The sequence below is a fragment of the Pleurodeles waltl genome, chromosome 1_1 (assembly GCF_031143425.1).
Source record: "Pleurodeles waltl isolate 20211129_DDA chromosome 1_1, aPleWal1.hap1.20221129, whole genome shotgun sequence".
NCBI classification, from domain to species: Eukaryota; Metazoa; Chordata; class Amphibia; order Caudata; family Salamandridae; genus Pleurodeles; species Pleurodeles waltl.
The window spans coordinates 427,195,125-427,221,045 of NC_090436.1; the positions used below are offsets into that span (position 1 = coordinate 427,195,125).

At 44.9% G+C, this 25,921-nt stretch overlaps 1 protein-coding gene across 2 annotated transcripts in view; it reads right to left on the reverse strand.

The window, feature by feature from the left end:
* Positions 1-5,630: 5,630 nt before the first annotated feature.
* The window catches only part of TMEM171 (transmembrane protein 171), an 89,626-nt gene continuing 69,335 nt past the window's right edge, over positions 5,631-25,921 (reverse strand). For both annotated transcript variants that reach the window (XM_069224061.1, XM_069224069.1), the window contains exon 5: positions 5,631-7,738. In XM_069224061.1, coding sequence (XP_069080162.1) covers positions 7,519-7,738 — 220 coding nt within the window. In that variant the 3' untranslated portion in view covers positions 5,631-7,518. The remainder of the gene's footprint in view (positions 7,739-25,921) is intronic.

Here is a 25,921-nt window from a genome sequence, read left to right on the forward strand (position 1 = left end):
CAGTGATTGTCCCTCTCCACATAATAAACCTAGTGCAGATGCAATGAGCTACTTCACACTGTAAGGAAGGTATCTGTTGCAATCCCTGCTCTGACTGGTTAAGGAACACCAAACATCCCAAAGAGAAATACTACTAAGTAAGAATTGCCTAGAGTGTGGAACAGGAGCTAAAACGTGTGCATGGGGGTAATGTGCACCAAGGACACTGAGCTGAGCACCAGCTGCCCCTCCAACCCCTTCTCCCCCCACCCAAAGGAAGTTTGCTGTGCAATTCTCATTTGAAACTATTGTTTGTCTGATCACAACTGATGAGGGCTTCTTTTTTTAAAAACTATTGAAGAGACGAGATAAGACCAAAAAAAAGACAGAAAAGTTACTCAAAAGCCTCTAGTTTAAATGTGTGAAGCCAGCTTCATCTGTTTTATATTCAAGTGTATTTCTGAGTCTTCTTAGGAGTAGTTTTTATGAGAAGGACTTTAAAGTGTGTGATAGCATTTCAAGTTGGTTCATGTGGGCCTTGACCAACAATGTGGAAGAATAGCTGAAAGTTATGTAATGGGGCAGTCTGTAACCAAGGAGAATGTGATATGAGCACCAACTCCCAGCCCACTGTTGAGCTCAGAGTCCCGTGAACAGGACCTCATCCTTTCCACCTTGCACAGCCCTTATGTTTAAGGTCATTTCATCTCTAGAGCTAGGGTTTCTCTTAGTTAGGGTTTGGTCTCCTATGGGGCCGCAGTTCCCATTGGACCAGGTCACCTGAGCACTAGTTATTTATAAACCGAGTTTAGGGTGTTCAGCAGGGGCCTCCAGGTGAAAGGGGTCAGAGTGCAAGTGTTGTCTACTAGGGCCTGGAAATGGCCTAGAGAAAAGCTCTACATTTCCACATTTTGAAATCTAGATAAACAACCACTCATTTAGACAACGTCTATCTACCACCACCCCATAGCTATCAAACCATGCACATCACCCATATAGCCACATCAACGACAAAACTAACCACCACACAACCAAAACAAAGTGTAAGACCTCAACTGAAGGAACTAAAAAACACAATGTCATGTATGATAGCTAGGTTTCCTAATCACACCTTCACATCAGAGCCCTCCACACTCCATTCACACCACCAGACAACATTGCAGCTACACCACTAGCTTCCACAAAAGCCCCCCTCACACACACACACACACCTTAAGCCTCAAAATTCTCTAACCCAACAAACTTCTCTCCACCCCAGGATGAAACAAGGCAACCCTCCTAGTCCACCTACAGAAATACCCACCCAGGCCTTTTTTCTCCTCCCATACTAGACCACACATCTCCCTCAGAGATCACTATGAAAGTAGGCGGAAAGAAGCAGACATTAAAATGCTTATTCTTCAGTGCAAGATTCATGAATAAAACGATACTTGAACATTTTTGATGTACCCTCAGAAACCACACCAGGTCTCACCTTCATTGTACAGAAACATGGCTTAGCTAATACTTTTCACATGCACACCACAAAACCATAACACCCCAATTTTGCAGCATCAACCAAAATCGTACTGGCAAGATTGGAGGAGGCCTTGTTATCCATAAAAATCAGTAACTAAAATAACACACAACAACCACACCATTAGCAGCAGTGAATCTTTGATGATGTGACTTCACCCCATTGCAACTATCAAGTATTCCTTGCTTTTCATATAGAGACCACTCAGCATTGCACACCTTAAATATGTTACAGGATACCGCGTCCAAATAACATCTGAACCACCCAAACCTGTACTTTCTTCGAGACCTCAACATATGGTTTGGCAAGAAGAATCCAACTACAATCACAACCAATCCTGAAGCCTCCAACAAATTGTTCTCCAACTCACACCACTAGACACACTTTGTGGGTGTCAAATATGCCCCTTTGGTACATGCTATACTACAGACAACTCCCCCATAAGTTAGAGCAACCACATCATCATCATCACCTTCAGGACCAACACACCCATCAAAGACAACACTTCAAAGGTTCCTAAACGACCAACAAAAATCCTCAGACATACCGTGAGAAAATCTAGATCTCTGCAAACAACTCCTATTTTAAAGAAATCCAATAAATATGGGACCTCAAGACACACACACCTTATAAAACTGGATCTTCACCGTACTAGACAAACAGATACCTATACAACCACATCCAAGGTGAACCAGAAAAAAAATAAGTGGATTAAAGACAACATCAAACAAATAAAAACATAACAACATACTAAAACACAGGTGTAGAAAATAAAGAGATGAACAGGATAATCTCAAGCTATGCCACAACAACAGAGCTTACAGAAGAGTCATCAGAACCATGTAAAGACACTACTCCACAAGCATAACTGAACTGGACTGCCCATCTAAGGAACTCCACAAGAATCAAGCAGAAATTCACAGTCCAGAGTGCTAAAACGGAGAAATACCACAATCACAAGACATCTGTGACAAAATCGCCATGGAATAAAAATTAGAAAGTTAGCTTAAGCATAACACCACTAAAAACACGACCCAACCATCACAGAAAAAGACAAAGCAATCCTACACCACTATGTATTTTTGATAACCTCTCTGAAAAGGATTTCCTCAACATAATCATCACTAGCAGACCATCAGGATCACCTTCAGATCCAGGACCTCCAAACATCTTCAAAGAAGGCTTTCACACAACCTGTGCAGGAGTGGGCATAACCAGCAGTGTACTCAACAAGTTCCTAGAACTATGTTTATTCCCACCCTAGCTGTAAGCGTTCTACATTAGAACATTCTGAAAAAAGAAAACTCTCAAATCATCTGACCCCAGCAAACTAAAACCCTATATCACCCATTTGTAGGAAAAATATTTGAAACAGTAGTGTTTACTCAACTTTTACAGAAGAAAATGACTTGCTGTCAGACTAGTAATTCAGCTTCAGATCAGGCAGTCACAGAATCAGCCAAAACAGCCATTTGGGATTAACTAAACTCACATTGGACAAGAACAGAGTGGCCGCTTCGTTGCTTCTGGATTTATCAGCTGGCTTTGACACCACCACATGTCACTGCAAAGAAGTCATCACTTCGGAATATGTGAACATGCTTTAAAATAGATTGCTTTTTACCTCCGAGACAGTGTAGTTCCATACCAACTTTCACAACAGCTCATCACACCCAATACTGTTGTCCCTCAGGGTTCCAACATTTATGTTAACTTATTCAGCATCCACCTAATCCCTTTCCCAGAACTGATTAAACCATTTAACCTCACCTGTTACTATGCAGATGACACAAATCATTCTAAAAAGAGATGGCCCAAAAGACCTCTACAGATAAAAACATGATGACTGCTTTCACACCATAAACTCATTGATGACTAACCACCTAAAGTGCAACACAGCAAAGACAGATCATGACCTATGGGCAATGGCAAAATACTAACCCACTGCCATATTGCCAATGAACTCAAGGCCCCCTCCAACAGCTTCAAGAGAAATCAAATATAGGGGTAACCATGGTCTCAAAACTATCCATGATACAACATGTCAACAATGTCACAGAGTGTCTTCTACACCATGAAACCAATGTATCCCATCTTACCATACTCTGGACACCAACAAACTACAGCTGTGACTATGCTAACCACCTATTCTTTGATGCACCAAGATTCATCAAACGCAAAATAAAATTAATCCAACATCCTGCCGCAAGAAGCCTCCTCTGCCTTCACCCAAGAGAATGCATGACTTCAGTCATGTAATCACTTTACTGGCTACCTACAGCTAGAAGCACAATGTTCAAGGCATAGAGCAATGTCCACAATGACATTCAAGGAAAATGACCTTTATACCTGTAAGTTAAGTTCATGCCATACAAACAAAACATGCTACAAGCTTGCAACATGGATCATCATACCATATGACCTTATCATAAGAAATTAAAAGGAGGCACCGCTTTCTCAATACAACCCACAAGACTCTAGAACTCACAAGCCAAAATTAGAACCCATCCAGAGCATAAACGCTTCAGAAGTCAGTTGAAAACATGGTTATTTCCAAACCACACTTAGCACAGTGAAACAAGAGTATTTCATGGTGTAGCTGTAATGTTTCTTTTCCACCATGTTGGAATAATAGATTTGCTTTTTGTTTGCTGCTGAAACCAAACTCCTTCCTACCTGTCCAGCACCTGGAGACATTGAGACTACCTTGGCAAAATTCTTACCTCTAATGCCTGAATACCAGAGTCAAATGATGAATGATAAGCAGTTACCCTTTTTAAAGTATCAGATGCGGTATTACACTGCAAGTGCAAATTGTTATGAACTTAATATTTTTGAGCTAGAAATAATTTAGTTGAAATCTGCAAGCTCTGCAACAGACATGGGTTGTGTGTCAAGTGTGGTGCATTCATGGTAACATGGATAACACCACAATCTCAGAATCATGAAAATACAGTAAAATAATTTATGCTACGATTGAGTTACTACGAAGGTTGATTTGTTGCTATAAGCAAGTGCTTGTATTCAGGTATGAGATGCCTTATTTAGGGAATCTGATGTGGGTCAGGGAGACTGTTACCCATGGAGGAGAAAGACATTCACTCTGGGATAGGGATATATAGGAACCATGCCAATGTGCACACCCCACTATCCACCCACTCTTTCCCTGATTAGTTTCAATGCTACAATAGGTTCTTGAAAGGTTCAAACAGCTTATTTTACAAGATAATTCACTAACGTGTAACTCAGTCAATCTCTCCAATCTTATATTGTCTCATCAACCACCAATTACACTCTTTTACAAACAAAACTAAGTATAAATAGACAGAACCAATAGGACAAAATCAAGTCTCACCCATCAAATACCAAACATTTTCACTTACAATACATTGATAACACATTCACTCAGCATAAGAACATATTGACACTATTGATAGCACATCTTCTCAAGTAATTTCTAACTATGGTCTGCAATGAATATTTGAAAAACATTTGAAAAGTCAACACAACTATGAAAAGTACTGTGATGCCATATCAATGGTAGATTTTAAGCGAAATAAAAAGAAACATCATATCGGACCCGGGGTAGTCACTAGGACCAAAGGGAGACAGAGTTTGCCCAACTCTTGAAAATGATGACAAGCAATAGGATATGCCCATACAGGCTAAGAACACAGACATCAACACTAGTGTCCACGCAGACTCATACCAACAGGATGTAGTAAGGTTGTTGACAGCATTGTCTCCTAATAGGGACATCCACTACAATAACCCCAAAGCAGAAGACAACAGGAATGGGGCAGAGGGAACACAAAGGTTCCCTTTTTGATGAGAAACCTTAGAAGAACCACAAACACAAACTTAATGTAAAGAACAAAACTCACAAGGCTGGGAACAGCTTTAAGACAGAAAGCAGGACACAAGCACATAGCAAACACTCACCCTTATAGTGGAAGTTCACAGAATGATCATGCGTCCATTGGGGTAAATCCCCTGTAACAAACTTCCATGATGCCATCTGAGGCAAGGAACAGCACTCTGATGTGCTCTAAAGGGCGCATGATGCAAAATATATGAAGTGTGCAGCGTTACATCAGCTTTAATAAGTGTGAATAATTAAGACAGTCAAAATTGATAACATGAATACCTGAGGATTGAAAATTTATTAATTGAACGTTAATGGGTCAATCAACGAGTAAGATTAAGAATCCTAATGTGAAAAGCCCCATTATAAAAACTACTGAAATGCCTTTGGCACATTCTTAGGGCCCTATTCATAAGGAATTAAAAATCAGCACTCCTAGAAGTGCTATTCTATCGCCGATGCAACTTTAAAATAACTGCACAAAACTAGGCAGTAGTGCGCTTGGACCCCTGCACCAGGCACAGCTTTTCATTTTGCACTACTGGGCGAGTTTTAATTATTCTTTAATAGCTGTTATTCCCCCATGCCTAACTGTACATGTACATTTTCTCTTCTTGAGGAAACAGGAAAAAATGTTTCCATTGGAATAAACCCCTTGTCTTAAACCCCATCAGCATTTTAAACGCCATCATTGTTAAAAGAGCACTGTTACCCTTCCCCACCCCCTTCTCCACACCCCCAAGGAAACTTACTTTCCTGAAGTAAATCTTTGGCCATTTTTGGGTGGGAAAGGGTATTAGAGTAGTCTGTGAATTCCAACAAATGTGTGTTTTGGGGCATCCACTAACTTTCAAGGCAGTCTTGATCCTCCCAGTACTACGCAGTTGCACAAAATTCTGCAGTAGCAAGGTTAGGAGGGTTGTGAGGCAGAGCGGGACGGGGATGGGATATTCAGCTGAGTATTTAAGAGTCAGGCGGGGATTTCACAGCCTCTTCCAGATTCTTCCACTCCGCCAAGGGAATAATTTTTGCAGTATGGCCACCCACCCTACAAGACATGAAGGTTTTGGGGTCGGGTACACCTGGTGGGTCTTTTCCATATGCCATTGTAGGACAGGTTGTGAGGGTGTTGGGTGGTAGTTGGAGAGTAGAGAGTCAGATGCCAGTGGATCCACCCCTCAGAGGGCGGGAGAAAGGAGCAAAGGAGAAAGAAGACATTCTTTTTGTGGGATATCTGTGGCATGAGAAGGTGGATGCATTGGAGGATGTTTGGGAATGAAGTGAGGAACACTTTGGGAAAGGAAGAAGGTTATTGTGAGAAAGTGGAAGGAACTAGGGACACATTATGCCGTGAGGTTGGTGGGGTGTAGAAGAGAATCATGCTTGATATGTTTTGATGTTATAAGTGTTGAATTGTGTTTTATATGTTTTTGCAATCCTGTCCCATTCTATAAATAGATGAATCATACTAGATGAAGAACGTGAGCATTAAAAACATAGTAAATTGAATCTAAAATATGACAAGGTCTTCAGCAGTGGCTTGTCTGTTTACGCTTGCGAATCTATCTAGCTTCACACATATGAACTGAAAATGAACAGAATAAAAGAACATCTTTAAAACACATTTGCGTCAATAAAAATTAGTTAAAAGTAATTAGCAATAATGTACATAAAATCACCAGCTTTAGCATAATCAGACGACCTGAGTCACTCTCACTTGGGAGTTTTGTTAAAGACAACTGGTTAATGTTTAGAGATAGATTTTGCATTCCACTGTGTTCCTGTTGCACTTGTCTTTTTGTCCACATACACACAATTATTGTTTCACATTTCATTGTGTGGCTAAGGAGTGATGTGGTAGAAGGGAAAGAGATAGCCGATTCTACTCTAGTCTTAATTTTGTAGCAAACGCTAAAACAACCCCTAAGTAGTTTCAAAAGATCAAGTTAAACATTACACTTGGGTGTGTGCCATGAATACTTTAACCACGTGTTTCCTGAAGTTCAGCAGGTACACTACATTAATTCTTTGCTAAGCAGCAGTGAAATATAAACGTGATTGTCTTGGTTCTCGTTCTATATTTGAAAAAAAGCTAAACACTTTAAAAATACTCATTTTCGAAGGCAGGATTGGACCCGCGTTAAAACCCACTCTCTAGTTAGGTCTCAGTCCTGAGAGGGGTGTGTGGGGAAGAAGAGAGCAAAAGTGGTGAAGGTGGCGTTGGCATGTTGGTAGATTCCACTTTTTCTTCATATTTCGGAGGCGGGTCGGACACGTAGTTGGGACCAGGAAGAATGTCGGAAGGGCTAGTCACGGAAATTGTATACACAGATTCTGGACCCCTGTCCTCTGCTCTGTCCGGGCTAATAACGCTCAATCTGTAAAGAAAAAAAACATGTCACCTGCGATTTATATTCACCCCACATCACACACCCACAACTGAGCCATAGAATTATCAGATCTACTGAAAACAGAGACGCACACTCTATTGCCAGGTCTCCGGATGTTCTGACTCCAGGGAACCTTGGCAAAACTATTCAGGTTTCTGGAGGGTGATGAGGAGATACGCGAATGGGTTTTATTTTCTTTCTACCAAATTGAGTCCATTCACGGCCAAATGATGACCATAATGCCTAATGAAATGAAGGTGGAGCTTCCAGAGACACAAAAGCTAGAGGTGTTTATGTAAAAAGATAACAACCAGTTCAGACATTTGAGAATTTCTGATTTAAAAATATTTGTGTTGAGCTACAGTAAAGAGACTATAGAAAAACTATAGAAAAAGCTCAGGCTGCCACGTAAAGATATTAAAAATTATATTCTCTAACACAGGAAAATGTGACGAGAGAGGTAATGTAATGATTGGACCAAGCTGGAAATGGGAAGAAGGTAAGAATGAGGGAAAAGTTGAGGAAAGATAAGCGAGACAGTGAGTGAACAAGAGGTGACCGGAAGGAGGAAGCTGGATGACGAATGATGAGAAAAATTGGTGTCTGAGGCCTGTCTCCTAGCAATCCCTCTCTGTTTTGAATGTGCATGGTGAGGGTTGGAGACATCACCACACCAAGCAAGACAGGCCTTGGCAGGAATTAGCGCAGTCGGATCAGTGTGGAGTCGGCCCATGTATGCATGGTGGGCTCCTGCTTAAATAAACTTTGTAAAATCTACTGCATTCTTTTTACATGACAATTCAGTCTATTTGATTTAAAATATAATTTAAGAATATACAACACGAACAAACTTGTCGGGTTTTATGTTGTATTGGTTGTGTTACGTTTGTATAATAAAAGGGGCACAATACCAGATTTTGATGATTTTCCTGATTTTACCTTTCGTGGCTTGCCCCAATTAAATACTGGTCAGGTGACAACACTATGGTGAGTAGCTCTTCCAGATCAGGCTGCAATTTATAGTTATTCTGACCCATTATAAAGTCAGGACTACAATTCCCAGAATGATTCAACTCCCTAGACTCACACTGAGAAACTTAAGAGCTCCTTGGCCTGATGCCAAGGCAACACATCCCCCATCCCAGAACTATCAAGTTTTACAGATCCGTGCAGTGGAGGATTTATAAGTTGAGCATAGCAGCTAGCAAGCGCTGCTTTTTCCGACGTGTTGGTATGTATCTGGGCTTTTAACCACACCGACTGCACGCCCATCACTATCACTCGTTCAAGGGCTCGCCCTTCAAAAATCCTTTATTTGCGTTGGTAAATGCTTTACGTTTGTCCCTCCTTGGGGCAGTTTAGTTATCGCCTTGGACATCGCCCATGTTACATGGCTAATTGCCCCTTTGCCAATATGTTTGACTGCGAGCGAGCTTCTTTTTCCTTTTGTGTGCTGCTTCAAGCTGATGCCGTGGCGATTTGAATTGGCTCGCTTATATGAAACTATCACTTTTCGTTTTCAATTTATGTGGCAAGAAAAGTCTGGTTAGGAGATTACAACGTTAATAGCTCCACTCAAGCAAATGCGAGACACATTGCATTGCAAATGCTCGTTTTCTTTGCATTCTGAGAGTTGTCCTCCTTTGTCCACTGCTTAATTTTAGCCGGTGGTTGCTGGTAGGGGGCACTTATTTTTGGGCACCAGCACTTATTTTACTTACCATATCAGATATTTACTGAGGAGAAGAGCAGGCAAACATGTATCAGAAAGGTGTGATGAAAGGGCAGTTAATTAAAGAGGCACAAGAAGGTTTGAGATTACCAGCCTTAGTGTTTGGTGCACCAAGAGTTTAAGCAGAGCACTGCTTTAACCCACTATAAAATTAAGGCTTCAATTCCGAGATGGCAAGGAATACACCTAGAAAGTATGTGTTATTCATGCGTCGGCATGGAAAACTTGAGATCTATGCATTCCTTAAATTCTAGAAAAGTCAGTCTGAATGTTTATGGCTGAGCTGCCCCTCCTCCCTGTCCACAACAGACAGACCCCCCACCCTTTTTATAGTCAGCTTTGCAAATTCTGAAGTTTTCCAGGTCCCTGAATGAGCAACTGCTATGTATGAGGTCTTTATTTGGCATTCTGGGACTTTAAGTCCCAGTTATCCCTTTATAAGATCAAGACTATTAGTTTAAGAATGCAAAGTACAAATCAGGACTGGATCACCTACTCATCCATGGACCCAAGTATCTTGAGAGCTCTGCTTAAGCAGCTGTCTGTATTGTGATCTCCTTCTATTAACCTGCTGCTGTAGATGAATGCGTTTATAAAGGCCGACAGCACCAACTTTTTTATGAGGACACTTAACTGCCATATGTATCCGTCGTTAATACCTTCATTAGAGCTCAAAATGCAAATACCTTCTACTCCAGTAGCTGTGCATCGTACCTCCCATGGTGATCCCTTGCTCCCAGGCTCAATGTAATCATGGAATTCATAACATGATATAGCCCTGTTGCTTGTCCATCTATGGTGGCGAACTCCTGGTGTTGCTTTGCCAGCCTCCTTCCAGTCCATGCACTGTGCTGCTCTTCTGCCCTGCCCGATTTCAAACCACCCACTAAATATGCATCCGATGCTCAACTGCCTGTCCATCTAACGCCCTGTGCTGCTAGTACCAAGCGGTCCGATGTCATTTTTGTTTGGTAATGTAAATAGTTGCATCCAGCCAAAATACCGGGCATCCATCTGGACTTTCTTTATTTAAAAAAATGAAATAACCAAATGGGCAAACTGATAACGTTGTGTTTTTTTTGTTTTTTTTAAGACCAAACCTTCTAGAATGCCCTGTCCTTCTAGAGTGCCCTGTTTGGTAAAACGAAATCCCAGGACCCGAAAGGTGCTCCACGTACAAGAATTTATCTTGCAGTACCTCATACTAGCAAGACAGTTTTTTTTGTTGCCCAAAACACTTGGGGTGGTAATCCTGGAAGTCCAACTGTGTCTTGGGGGAAGTTATTCTACATTATCCAGAGTAGAAGCTGCTGTTGGCTGACATGGGGTCACTGACCGCATTACAGAAACTTGGTATCCTTCAATTTCTGAGGCATGGTGTGGTGGGCACCACAGAGTAAGACACTGGCTTTAAAATTAGGTGTTCCTCCTATTATTGTAATGTATACCTGTCCATTACACAAGTATTTTCTCATTTTGGATAGTAACTGTGGCCAGCGTTTGTTCTTAAAATGCAAGTCAATCCGTTGCCACCATGTGTCTAATAAAGATAACTAAACTGTCATTTATTTTCCTTGTGGGTAGGCTGAGGCATTGTTCTTATTATTTGGTATTATTGCACGGTGTATATGACGCTTTCTCTCGGTCCTATGTGAATGGTGGCATGATGACAGGTGTACTGTAGATGGTCATTTTTACCTCTTGTTTTCAAGGGCACGGGTGTGGTACTGGAGGCACTGGCAGGTCTCTCTGGAGGGATTTTAGAAGGCAGTATGTCTTGTGGAGGTGAAAAGAGCTGTTCTGCCTGGCAGAGGGGCCCAGGGACCTTCTCTGTTGTGTGTCAGGCTGACTCTTACTGTGCGATAAAGAGGTAGGTGAACTATTTTAGGGAGGAGGGTGTTGGAGCTACTGTATCATGTGTGTTGATCAGTGACATCTTAAGAATTCTGGGGGCTCTGGTCCAAACAATTTGGAGTCCTCGTCTTAGAACAACTCTGAATTTATTATCCATTGTCAACTCATTCAAGCCCTCAGTAGCAGCAGGTAAGACATTGGTACAGCTAAACCCTGGGAGCTAATACACCATACCAACTGCAACAGTGATACATTTATATATCTGATCTCTTGCCCGTGTGGCCCAAGATAAGCTGGAATGACAACACTCTAGGTCAAGAACCACATCAAACATTAATGTACGATAAGGTGCAAGAGACAAGTGACCAAGTTAACCAAGAAAGGCCACTCAGCAGAGGACCTACGATGGACTGTTCTGGATAAGCCAGACATGCCCTCATCAGTGACCAACAACTCCTGTTTATTAAAGAACAACGGTGGTCTATCTATGAAGTGGCAGGACTGGCCTGAATGATGCCATCCCGTGGCTGTCTATCCCCCGATGTATACAAATAGCGTTTGCAGCATGGACAAAACACGAGGCATACATAGCCCGACAGTATCGGTATAGATTGCATTGCAGACATGTGAAAAAGGTTTCTAATCACTATGCACTCTTCAGGTACCCCTTTAGTAGAGTACTTCCCAACATAAGGTGAACCACAGCTGAACTTATGCTCTGCGCCCCAAAAAAGAGCCTGGGTGACCACAGGTTGACTAGACAGTTGCGACTTAATATAGATCATAACGTGTATTAAACATAGCTACACAGTCTGGGGGGTTATGTCTCTCGGATCTGTAAGACAGGACGTGGTGCCAGCATGACACCGGTAATAAACCTTTGCTTCAGGGGAGGTTGGTCCAGCATCCGGGCTAACTCACAAATACCGGCGTGTGAGCCGTCTGTAGTCTGGCAATCTTAAATTCAAAACCCACTAAGCCTTGACGCGAGTGTGTGCGGGCTCTTTCTTAAACCCCGTAAGGGTTTTATCTTGTGAAGCAGGTAGTGTTACCTTTACGAGGTAACAATTTGGGAGCGGCTCCATCTCCCAACCTTCTGCGCCTTTCGTCATGAAGTCCGACGGGTGCAGCAATAGTATTAGGTTGGTCACGTGGAAATTTATAAAATGTATAAATACTGGAGTGTGAGCTGTCTGTAGCATGGCAGTCTCAAGTGCAAAACCCAGAAGCTTTTTGTACAAGTGTTTGCGCGCTCACTTGTAATCCAGTAGGGGCTTGTACCATGTGTAGTTAGTTATCGCTACCTCCATTAAAGAATTACGTGGAAGCGACTAGATTTCCCAAGCTCCCTTGTTATTTGGCATTCACTCTGACCGACGCAATAGTATTAACTACCCTTACCAGCTTGCTAGCACCACGTGACATGCCGGTAGACAGCTGCTCTCAATTTAGCCATTGTCTTGAGTGGTATAAAGACGTCCGACTGTTTATTTCTTCCCAAGGCCGTCGGAAGGAGCACGTACGAAGATGCATCACACTAGGTGAGGATGCCTTCACGGCGTCGTTCTGGGTAGACAAAGCGGCAGTAGGTTATTTTACCGAGGTGTCTCAGGGTGGGGAATAACATTTTAAAGGCTACCATTTATGCTGTGGATACAGCGCACTGGTGGTTTGATCCAGTGCACTGGTGGTTTGATCCAGTCACCACTTACGCTGGCCCCTTTGTCACTTTCAAAACTGGCCGGGTGGGCTTGATTTATCGACCCCAGTCCAGTTCCAGCAGAAGGACACATGCGGCTGAGCCGTGGGGGATGAAGGCTCCCAAATTTGAGTATTTAGCTTTGAGACACTTTTTGTCATCCCACCGACTGTACAACTGGGACACACATTGTGACAAAAATGAGACCAGTGAGGCATTTTAGTCTGAGTTGCAATATAGAAATGCCTACTGAGATATGCCTCATCAGTTCAAGGAAACTGTGTATTATCTTCACCTGTCTTGGGTCTCGCCTACCTTTTTCAGGTTCTTACAAATTTCACTTTTGTACCTACTACTATAGAGGTGAACAGTACCCCAGAGCTCCTCGACAGGGACTGAGGTGCGGTGTTGAACCCGACCAGTTACTGGTAAGCGACACTGTTTGTTTTTTGAAAAATATTTCACAAATTGTGTGTATATTTTCATTAATCAAATTAAATATTTCATTAGATTGTAACTTCAAGTACCCATACTAGATATACTATAGGCTAACCTATGTAAGGGGGTAACTTGCCCTAGCTTAATGATAGGTGCCTCGGTATAAAGTTTTGTTATAGATGGGACACTAAAATCCTCTTAAATTGTTATATTATTTTTACAGGTTGCGCCTTTGGAATGTAGTAACCGCGCTAGCCTTTTTGGTGCCAGGAGGCACTGGATGGTGCTGTATACATCTTGTACACAAATTGGTTGACTTGTTTTTAAGCACACAGCAAGGCAAAAATTCATGTTAGGTCCTGAAGAAAGCCACTACACCCATGTGGAGGGTGACATGGAGACACACGTCGACCTCCTTGAGTGTGAACAGACGTGGCTACGATCCTGTCCTGTCATGGTTTTAATCCTAATCCAGAGATGCACGACTCTGGAGTTAGTTTTTAACACACAGTACTTTCAGGCTCTTTTTACACAGTAGTTTATACTTTGCCCCTACACCACACCTTGCTCTCCCACACAGGTTGTAAAAACCTCTTGAAAACATCCGTAAGAGCTCCCCACTCCTAGTGGAAAGGTTGTAGCCTGCACCATGATCAGTTGTCACGTGGTGAGGAGGTTCCCAGTGATTAAGCATGCCACCTCTGGGTGGGTGAGGAAATTCGTCCTATAAAAGGGGATATTCCTATCACAGCTAGGTCACATCATTGATATGCTTTTCATTGGCTTTCCTTTTTCTTTTTCTGCCTTTATTCATTCTCGCCACAGACATAGGGGTTTGGTTCTCTAATGATATCTGGTGATTGCCCCATCACCCATAAAAGCATCCTCCTGGTCTTCAGCCGAACAAGGGATTTCCTTTTGTCCCTTATAGCAAGCGCTGTACTGGACTAGCCTGCCCAATTTAGTCCTGCTGATGTCTATGCATTGCTGCTGTGTCTTGTATCATTTACTTAATTAAGAAAATTGACTCTGAATAAGGTTAATTGGTGCTGTAGCCAGAGGTGAACCCCCAGATATACCACTGCATTTAGAATCCCTCCCCCCACACAGAGACATACAGGCCTTAGAACAGGTAAAATGGCACAGAAGTATGAGAACTCACTGCACTAAAATTAGTTCATTCACAATGTACAATGAGCTGTGACATTTTAATTATTATTATTTGCATTAGGGCCCATGGCTCCCTTGTTACACCATAGCTAGGAAAGGGGTTAAGACAATGTAGGGGTAGCCAAAGATGAGAGGAACTAACAGATCCTAAACAGAATGTGTAAAAAAAAAAGTCAAACTCCGGGATGGAAGATGCAAGAAACAGAGGAAGACGCCAGAGTTCCACTTCCTCCAAATGTTCCTGTGAAGAGTCCTCTTGGGCGGTAACCTAGAAGTTCCTACTGCAGGAAATATGTATATGCACTGGTGGGGTTTATACTTGAGGAACTCAAGCATGAGGATCCAGCCGTACTGGGCAGGACAATAAGGAAGGGCCCAAAACCTGTGTTAATGTGAGAAGGAAAATGTTGAAGTTACAGAGAACTACCACACTCTTTACCTACAAAAACCCTGGTGGCATTTTTAAAATCAATGATTAATAAAAACAAAAATCCTCCTTTTGAAACCACCACTTAAAGCTTCAGATGCGCTGGGACTAGGGGTGTGGGAGTGCTGCAGGACCCCCATAAGACTTGAAAATGAACTATAAAGGGTGTCCTTCAAAGGTTTTTACTCTGGTAGCAAAATTTGGATTATTAAAGAAATACTGTCAAATGTCTCCTATGCTTTAGTGAGGTAATGTTAAAGGACTGCATCCCAATTTGAAAGATCACTCCAGCGCCAACACATTCACTGCTGCTGATTGACATGCCAATAAATGCATGGGGTGTAGGATGTATGTCATGCTGATCCAGGAAGAGATTGAGTGGTCCAAAACCCATATCTCTCACCAAAGGAAGAAAGAAGAGAAGTGACACTTTGAGGGGCATAAAAGATGCCCAGTGAAAGGAACTGTCCATGCTAACCAGAAGACCCACGAAGTGTTGCATCACCCCAGACTGCCTTGACAAAGTAATTTTCCTATCACCCCTGGTGTTGCAGGCATTACCCTCTTGTGGTTTCAGTACATCACCTGTGAGAAGGTCTCACTGGTAAATGGTAAGGTGCCGAGTAAGCTTTGTATCTTGGATAAATTACTGCAGTGTTGTAAAACGCAGTTAATAACTATTGGCATGTGTACAGTTAGCACCCGGAGGAGTACAGTTTAGGCCTCTATTATCATCTAGTGCATTCTAAACTTGCCGATTAAGATGAATAAAGTGCATTTCAAACCTGGATTTCTATACGGAATCAAGATGTTTACATTGCTCAAATTAATACCTGGATTTGAACTGCTGGTATTATTCACTTTTCCTCCAATGTACAGTTTAGCTTCCTTGGTCAATATAATAATACACCTTGAAAATAAACACTGTTGCAAAACAGAACCACACATGACTTAACAACGGTGTTGGAACAACAATAACGTCTTTTCCACGCATGCCTTTACAAAGAATATTGTTGTAAAAACATGCTGAGTAAAGGCACATGCAGAAACGGCATGTGTGGTTCCGTCAATGCCACCCTCCCACCCCTAATAAATAAACTACCCTGACCCCCACCCACCCACCCTAAGCCCTAATAAAAAAAATAAAAAATAAAAACTACCTGACCCCTTCACCCCTGCCCCAAAGAACTAAACTATCCCACACCCCCTACTCACCCTGAACCCTAAAATCTTCCACCACCCCCAAATAAATACCCAGACTCCCCCACCCACCCTAAGCCCTAAAAAAATGAAAACTACTCTGACCCCCCACACTCCTGCCCCTAAAAACTAAACTACCCCTGTAGGAAGCTGGCCTGGTGTGTGGTGGGTACCTAAGGTACTTACACCTTATACCAGGTCCAGGTATCTGCTATCAGTGAAGTGTAGGCAGTGTCTAGAAGCCAGCCTCTCTAGAGGTAGCCGTGGATTAGCACCAAAGCTTATCTAGGAGACATGCACAGCTCATGCAAAACCACTGTTGTCACACAGCACTTGCACACATGAAAGAAAACACAAACACTCAGTTGTACAAAAACATAGGTATTTATTTTTGTTTACACAATAGCACAAAATACTAGAAGAGGTCCCTCAGCGACAGTCTACAGGTGCAGAGACAGGACCCACAGGAGTCCCACAGGATGGGGACACAAGTCATAGAAGGAGCCCACGCAGCACTACAGAAAGGGATCCCACGCCACAGGAGGAACACGCGGAGGGCTGTGCGTCACAGGAAGGAGTGCTGGGGACCGGAGCTACACATCACCTGAAGATCCCTTGGAAGAGATGCAAATAAGCCTTGGCAGCTGCAAGAGACACTGCACGGGGGTACTGTCCTGTGTGGGAAGGCAAGGGCTTACCTCGACCAAAGTTGGACAGCCGGTAGAGCTAGTACAAACTGAAAACAGGACGCCTTCAGAGGGTGCATAGCGGGTGGAATTGTTGCTATTGCTGGCAGGGGCCCTGCAAACAATGTTGCAGAAGAGTTCTTTTCTTGGAGGCAGCTTGTGTCCTGAAGGTTCCAGTCACAGTTTTGGAGGCCAGGAGTCAAAGTGGATGTTGCAGTGGAGTCCTGCTGGAGTCTTGCAAGCCGAATCTGAGGACCCACCCAAGAGAGACCCTGAAAGGGGGATTGGTCATCTAGCCAGGTAAGCACCTATCAGGAGGTGGCTCTAACATCACCTGCCAGGCCAAGCAGATACTCCCAGAGTTCCCTGCCAACCTTGGAAACAAGATGGTAGAACCCAGGACCCTCTGGGGGAGCTCTGAGCATCACCCCTGGGGTGGTGATGGACAGGGGAATGGTCACTCCCTTTTCCATTGTCCAGTTTCACGCTAGAGCAGGGACTGGGGGTCCCTGAACTGGTGTGGACCGGTTTATGCATGGAGAGCACCAAATGTGCCCTTCAAAGCACACCAGTTGGTTGGGGAGGCTACCCCTCCCAAGCCAGTCACACCTTTTTCCAAAGGGAGAGGGCGTTACCTTATTCTCTGAAAGGAAATCCTTTGTTCTGCCTTCCTGGGAATAATCAGATCATGCAGCAGGAGGGCAGAAACCTGTGAGGGGTGGCTGCCCGGAAAACCCTGTCAGACTGGTGGTAGCAATGCTGGGGATCCATCTAAGGAGCCCCCAGAATGCACGGAATCATACTTCCTATACTTGCAACAGTATTGGGTTATGATTCCAACATGTTCGATGCCAAACATGCCCAGGTTCGGAGTTACTATTATGTAGTTGGACATAGGTAGTGACTTATGTCCAGTACTCACGTAAAATGGTGTCCCTGCACTCACAAAGTCCAGTAAAATGGGCCTGGAATTTATGGGGTTACCTCTGCTAATGTAGGGATGGCCTCACACACAGGTACCGGCAACCCTGCCCTCTGGGCTGGAGAGGGCCTAACATATGTGTGACTTATAGTGACACCTGGTGCAGTGACCATAGTGAAAATGGGTGCATGCACCCACTTCACGCAGACTGCAATGGCAGGCCTGCAGAACACTTTGCAGAACACGGTGACAGAGTAAGTGCTGCAGCTCATAGGGATCCCCTGGTACCCTAGTGCCCGGAGTACCTAGGTACCATATACTAGGGACTTACATGGGGGGGGACCAGTATGCCAATTGTGGGAGGAAAAAGGTACAGTTACCAAAATTTACAGGAGAGAGCATAACCACTGGGGTCCTGGTTAGCAGGAGCCGAGTGGACACAGTCAAACACACTGACAACAGGCAGAAAATGGGGTGTAACCATGTCAAGAAAGAGGGCACTTTCCTGCAACCCCGACAACCCCCACCCACCCTGAGCCCTAAAACCTTCCCCACCCCTAAAAAGTAAACTGCCCTGATCCCCCACCCACCTTAAGCCCTAAATCCACCCTACAGCTTAAAACTACCAAAACCCTGCCCCAACTCCTTACCTCACCATGTCCTCTCCTGATCCTTCCTCCCTTCAACCTTCCCCACCCTTAAAAAATAAACTACCACGCCCTTAAAAAAATAAACTACCCCAGCCCCCCACCCACCCTAAGCACTAAATCCAATCCCACTTACCTCAACGCATCCTCTCCCGATCCTTCCTCTTTTCCAGCCCTTCCTTAAACCTTTCCCGCCCCTGAAAAATATACTACCCCACCCTAAGCCCTAAAAAAATTAAATACCCCAACACCCCCACCCCTAAAAAATAAACTACCCAGTCCCCCACCCACCCTAAGCCCTAAAAACTAAACTTCTCTAAACACATCCACTCCTAAAATAAAAGTAGTCCGACCTCCCACCCCTAAAATTTACCCCCAGCCCCACTTGCCTCACCGCATCCTCTGAGTAGTTTTGCACATTCTTGGTCAAGGCAGAGGTAAAGGCATGCATTGTTGCGGCAAGCGTTGTTCCGCTTGCATAGGAAACGTCCGCATTGTTGGCAACGCATTGTTTAGGACGTTTCCCAATAAACACTATTAATGAATGCTGGGACAAGAGTGATCATCAGGCGGCGCATGTGTTTTTCAGATCCTTGTAGTGAATGCGGTTCATCTACTCACAGGTACTTTTGACTTGAGCAGTAAGCTTGGTGACTTTCATCGGACCCTCATATGCCCCAGACTGGATGTCATTCAGCTTAATTAACTTCTTGTGCAGTAACCCTCATGCCGGTAGACTCTGCATCTCGGGCATGCTTCCTCAACCACAAACCAGGCATGGAATCCAGTTTTCCAGCTGTCAAGAATTAGACCATGAGCCTTTGAGTGATTTGTTAAAAATCTGTGCACCCAAGGCCCCATCCCTACATTAAGCTTCCAATATCTTTATAAGGTTAATCATAAAGATGTGCTATGGAAAGCTCCTGGTCACAGGGATCGAATTACAAATGACTTAAAGTTGTCACAGGGATGGTTTTGCCGATGGAAACGGAGGTATCCAAGGGCAATAATATAGTGGTAAATCAACAGTAGCAGCTTTCTAAGCAGCAGGGTTACAGAATGGTGCCTACATCACACCCACACGTTATACTGTATATGCATTTGAACCTTTTATCTTAGAGACTGTCTATACACCAGGCTATTACTATGGTTGGGATCAATGGCACCTTTAGCGTAGAAGAGAATGTGGATTCAGGGCACCAAGTGTTCATTGCTAAACAGTAAATACTCCCTCCTCCAACAGTTTTTAAGAACATTAATTATATTGTGATTTTTTGTTGAATGCAAACCTTACTCCAGAAACTTCAGAGTTCTGTACAAACACTGCATTTTCTGGGAAAGCACAGAAGGACAGCTCTATGCATAGAGATTATAATGTAATCAGTAGTAACCGTTCTAGCCATTTCAACAGCAGAGCCATTCAGGAGAAGTAAGCGCTAAAATACCTGTTAGGTGACAGTTCGCTCTATAACTATAGCCTTGAAATTGTTTATTTGAAGAGTATAGTTGATGGTTACAAAAGTAACATGTTTTTGGTGAATACACAGTATGCAGGGTGGGTGGAGATCTTGATGGTTTTCAAATAATCACACTGCGATACCCAGTAGACAAAGCATTGTTATGCATAGGAACTGCAGAGAAAACTCTGCTGGGACCATGCAGTGACTGGCATTTGCGCCACTGGTTTTGAAGGACAGATTTCATGCTATAGGAAGGTCTAGACATTTTGTGCACAGTACAGGTCCTGGGGAGTCCAAGCAAATGGCATGCAGTTGAAACAAGAACGTTAGGTATACTTTGAGGCCTTGCATGTTTTTCTCAGAGTTAGATGTTGCCGTTTGAGTAAGATTAGGTCCATGTCCTGACTGCAGAGGTTGAGTTTACTAATTTGGGTCTACACAGAGAAATTTGAAATGATGGTGTTATGTACACAAAATATGTACCACATAGTGGCTGCAGATGTCATGGTTAACAGTAAAAGACCAAACCCTGTCCATGCTCCAGGCACAGGTTGTCTATTATTCTTGAAAGTGGTGCCGTGATCTCATGTTCATGCTGCAGATTATTGCTGGTTATCCTTGAAACTTGTAGGATGGCACTCTCCTTAATAGCAGGTAAGTTCCTTTATAAGATAAAAGGTAAACGTTCAAACGTGCAATTTTGACCTCCTGGTCAGCGTCTGTTGCCCCTCCCAGTGTAGCAGCTCCTCCTGCTGCTGCCTCTGCTTGGTCAAAGTGAGAGCTAGCCTGACTCAGTTTGAGGCCCTCCTCCACCCGCAAGCTCCTGCCTGCACCTCATCCCTGGTGGCTTAGTGCCCATCTGCCAGCAAGTATCTTCTTTCTCTGTCTCTCTTTACTCCTGCCTTTACTTGCTTTTTAGTTCATTTTTCCTTTTCTGTCTGTTCTTTAATTTTCTCCCACTTACCTCTCCTCCATCCCTCCCTCATTCTCCCCTTGCCGCTGCTCCCCTTGCGGCCCCACCCCACTCCCCTTGTGAAGCCCTTCTTAATGGCAGCCACAGCATTGTGAGAGGGCGGCGACTCTGACCTCCTGGTCAGCGTCTGTTGCCCTGCCCAGTGCATCTCCTCCTGCTGCCTCTGCTTGGGCAAACAGAGCCTGCCTGACTCTCAGTTCAAGGCCCTCCTCCACCCGCAGGCTCCTGCCTGCACCTCATCCCTGGTGGCTTAGTGGCCATCTGCCAGTAAGTATCTTTTTCTCTCTATCTCTCTTTACTCCTGCCTTTTTACTTCTGCATTTACTGCTGTTTTACTTCGTTTTTCCTTTTCTCTCTTCTTTCCTTTTCTCCGTCTTACCTCTTCTCCTTCCCACATTCTCCCCGTGCCACTGCTGTCCCTGCAGCTCCGGCCGCCTCACCCTGCAAAGCTCTTTTCCCACACTCCTAACTGACCGGATCTCCCGCCTCCCTCCCCTTCTTAATGGTGGCCACAGCACTCTGAGATGGCGGTGACTCTGACCTCCTGGTCAGCATCTGTTGCCCTCCCCAGTGCAGCTCCTGCTGCTGCCTCTGCTTGGTCGAACTGAGAGCCTGCGTGTCTCTCAGTTCGAGGCTCTCCTCCACTCAGAGGCTCCTGCCTGTGCCTCATCCCTGTTGGCCTAGTGATCATCTGCCACAAAGTATCTTCTTTCCCTCTCTCTCTCCGTCTCTTTACTCGTACCTTTTTACTTCTGTTTTACTTTGTTTTTTCTCTTTTGTCTCTTCTTTCATTTTCTCCCTCTTGCCTCTTCTCTCTCATGTTCTCCCCGCACCGCTGCTGCACCTGCGGCCCAGCACCCTTCCCCCTGCAAAGTGCTTTTCCTGCCCTCCGACCCGACCGGACCGGACCCCGCTTCTCGCTCCCCTTCTCAATGGCGGCCACAGTGCAGCCGTGCAGCGGGCGCACCAGAGGCAAACTCATCTGCACCTGGACATGCCCAGCACAATGGACCCTGGTTCTTGCCCCGTCGGCAGGTTCAACAACAGCACTCTACGCTCCCTCATCCTGGGAAGATCAGCAGCCTGCCACCAAGCCGACCCCAGGAACACCCGTGGACCTTTTTCCTTGCCGCACCCGCTCCAGCATCCTCCAAGGGCCACCCCATGATCCTGCACCAAGCACGGACAGCCACCTCACGTGCATACTCAACATACGCTCCCTCGTCAAACACGCAGCAGAAGTCTGGGACCTCCTAGACTCAACAGCGCCGGATGTCGCCTTCTTCACAGAGACTTGGATCACCCCCACCACCACCCTGGACATATCCATGGCCATCCTGGACAACTACAAAAATCAGCCACAAGGATAGAGCCAAAGAGCCTGAAGGAGGCATTGCCATAATCTACAAGAACAACTTCCGTCTGACTATCACTATCGAGTTACAGTCTCAGTCCATGCTCGAGCACCAACATTTCCAGATCCAGACCAATCCAAACATCTCCCTACATTGCCCCCTCATCTACAGGCCACCCAGACCCTGACCCCTGTTCTGCAAAGATATCGCCGACCTCGTTGCCCCCCCAGGAACTCACCTTCTCCAACTACATCCTACTCGGCGACCTCAATTTCCACCTTGATGCCCTCTATGACCCCAATACCTCAAACCTGCTGGACAACCTCACAACCCTCCGCCTCAACTTGTCAACATCTCCACCTACAGAGCCGGACACATTCTCGACCCTGTTTTGTCAGCAGGGGACAACATCACCATCTGCCACACCTCCAAACACCACTGGACCAACCACAAGAGCATCTACTTTACCTACACAAAGAACAGAGCACACCACCACAAACCTGTCCCCCAGGCAGACTCTGGGGCAAAGTCACAGAAGCACAGCTCACCAATGCTCTAAACCACTCCCTCCCACCAGACACAGCAGACGCAAATGAAGCCGCTAGCAAGCTACATCTCTGGCTCTCAAACTGCACCGGCAACGTAGCCCCCCTAAGGAAATCAGAAGGGAATCGACAGAGCAAAAACACCCAAGTGGTTTATGCCAGACCTACAGGAATCAAAGCGCACCTCCAGACGATTGGAACAGAAATGAAGGCTCAGCAAATCTACTGAAGACCGCAAAGAATAAAAAAATGCAGTCACCGTACACCACCAGAACATCAGAGCCACCAAAAAAAGCTGCCTTTCAAGCACGCCTCAACACCAGCACTCAAAACAGCAAAGAGCTCTTCGCCATCGTCAGAGTTCACGAACCCTGGAGCAGACAGCCTCCCAAGACCTCTGCAATGACCTTGCCACCTTCTTTCACCGTAAGATCCATATACGAAGGCTTCAGGAACTAAAGCCTGCCAGCACCATTTACCGCCACAGACCTAGGTCCTCACCAGACACTGAACTCCTGGACCCTCATCACTGTAGGACACCCATGAATTATGAACTCCATCCACTCGGGAGCTCCCTCGGATCCATGCCCTCATCACATCCTCAACCTGGTCGGTGCCACCTTTGCACCGGAGCTCTGCCGAATCAACCACCTATCCTTTGAAACCACCACATTCCCCTCAGACTGAAACATGCCAAAATCAGCTCGCTACTCAAGAAACCCACCGCCGACCCTAGGGAGCTGCAGAACTACAGACCCATCTCTCTGCTCCCTTTCCCAGCCAAGGAACACAGAAAGCTGTCAACCAGCAACTCACCGAATTCCTCAAGACACTCCGTATCCTAGACCCATCCTAGTCCAGATTCAGAAGCAACCACAGCACTGAAATCTAACTCTTAGCAGCCACTGATGACATACGCATCATACTGGACCGCAGAGGCACTGCCTCTCTCATCCTCCTCGACCTTTCCATCGCATTTGACACGGTATCCCACTCCACCTTTGCTAAAGGCTGCACGACGCAGGCATCTGAGACAAAGCCCTGAAGACACTTGCTGAGGAGGGCCCCAAGGATCCCCACTGAGCCTGGCACTTTTCAACATGTACATGGCCCGCTCGCTAAGATCACCAAACAACATGGGCTAAACACAGTCTCCTACACCAACGACACCCAACGGATCCTCTCCCTGTCCGAGGAATCTGCTCAAGCCAAGAGGAATTTCCACAACGGGATGAGATCAGTCACCATCTGGATGGGAGGTCAGCTGCCTCAAGCTCAACTCGGTCAAGACAGATCCTCGTGATCGGTTCCACCCCTTCTGCCCGGAACGACTCCTGGTGGCCCACGTTTCTAGGTAACACCCCCACTGACCATGCACGCAACCTGGACATCATCCTGGACTCCTCTCTATTGATGATCTGTCAAGTTAACACCGTCTCTTCATGAAGCTTCCACACACTGTCTCCTGCGGAAGAGCTTCAATTGGATCCCCCCCTCTCCCGACACGAGAGAGTCACCCACGCACGCATCACCAGCAAACTGGACTACGGCAACGCACTATGCCGGCATCACCAAGAAAGCAGTAGCCAGACTCATCCTGGACATCCCCAGATACAGCTGAATTTCCTCCCACCTCAGAGACCTACATTGGCTCCCAGTCAACAAGCGCATCACATACAAACTCCTAATCCACACCTTCAAGGCACTGCACAACATAGGACCGGCATACCTCAACCACTTCCTTTCCTTCTACGTACCCAACAGACGTCTCCGTTCCTCCCAGCTCGCCCTTGCAGCCGTTCCCAAAATCCAGAAGAGTACAGCAGGATGAAGATCCTTCTCCTACCTAGCAGCCCAGACATGGAACACACTACCCCTCAAGCTCAAGCAGACCGCATTACTAAAGCAGTTCAGGAAGGACCTCAAGACATGGCTCTTCAACTGAGCAGCACGCCTACAGTCAGCACCTTGAGACCCTATGGGTGATTATCCACGCTTTACAAATCCATGATTGATTGATTAAATGATAAGCTATCAAACGTAAAAGTATATTACAAAAATTAAAAAGCATAGATTTCTTTTACAGCAACTTTTGGAAGGACCTTTAATCTCTATATGTTGATTACTGCAGTGAAGCATGAAGAACCCAATTATGCTTTCTTTCAACTAGTTCTCAGCTCTGGGTTTTGGCCCAACGTGCACCTCTCCTTGTGACATAAACCTTACCCTTTAGTATTAGGGCTTTGAGAACAAAGCTCTCTTTAGGAAACATACAAGTTAGTCTCTGAATACTAATGAAGTTATCTTTCAAATGTGTATAACATTAGAATGTAATTTATTTTAAAGTTAGACTTGACATCTTGGGACAGGAAGATTCTCCTGCGTGTTTTGGTGAATGTGTGCTTCAAAGATCTGCCAAAGTGCCTTTGCCAGGCCCCACGTTGACAAAGTGCTTGATATGTACCCAAGGAGTATCAAGTGGCTATCACCTTTTTTTATGAAACTGTACAACATGCAATTGTGGCTATGAGACCAGTGGAATCCATTTTGGACTTCCTCTGATAAAGCATGGCACAAAATAGAAGCTTACTAATCTCTCTTCTCCCCCGTCCCCCAGACGAGCAGGGTGTATTCCGGACTGTCCATCAGATTTTGTGAAGCACCAGATATTAACGGGTAGGAGAATGAAGACATGGCCTCCTATAGAAATTCCCTTTCAGTGGAGGCCTGCCAATTGTTCCCACTTGAGTGTATCCTTTAGAATATATGGAAGGTATTGAGGGGAGGGGGTAAAGACAAAGGCCGCATTTGTGGCTGCCACAGCCACTAAATACAAGTGGAATTTGCTGGTTAACTGCAACGCCAAGAGAGCAGGCAGGGTCCCCAGTACACATCGCATCTAGCAAGGACCTTGTGCCAGGGTCCCAATGCATTCAAGAATGTAAATACTTTATGAACCCTGCTTCTGAGGCACAAGGAGATTAGATCTCACTCCTGACTACTAAGAAGTCAGATGCCATTAGGAGTTTCAATCTGCAAAGAAACAGACACTAACTGGCTTGC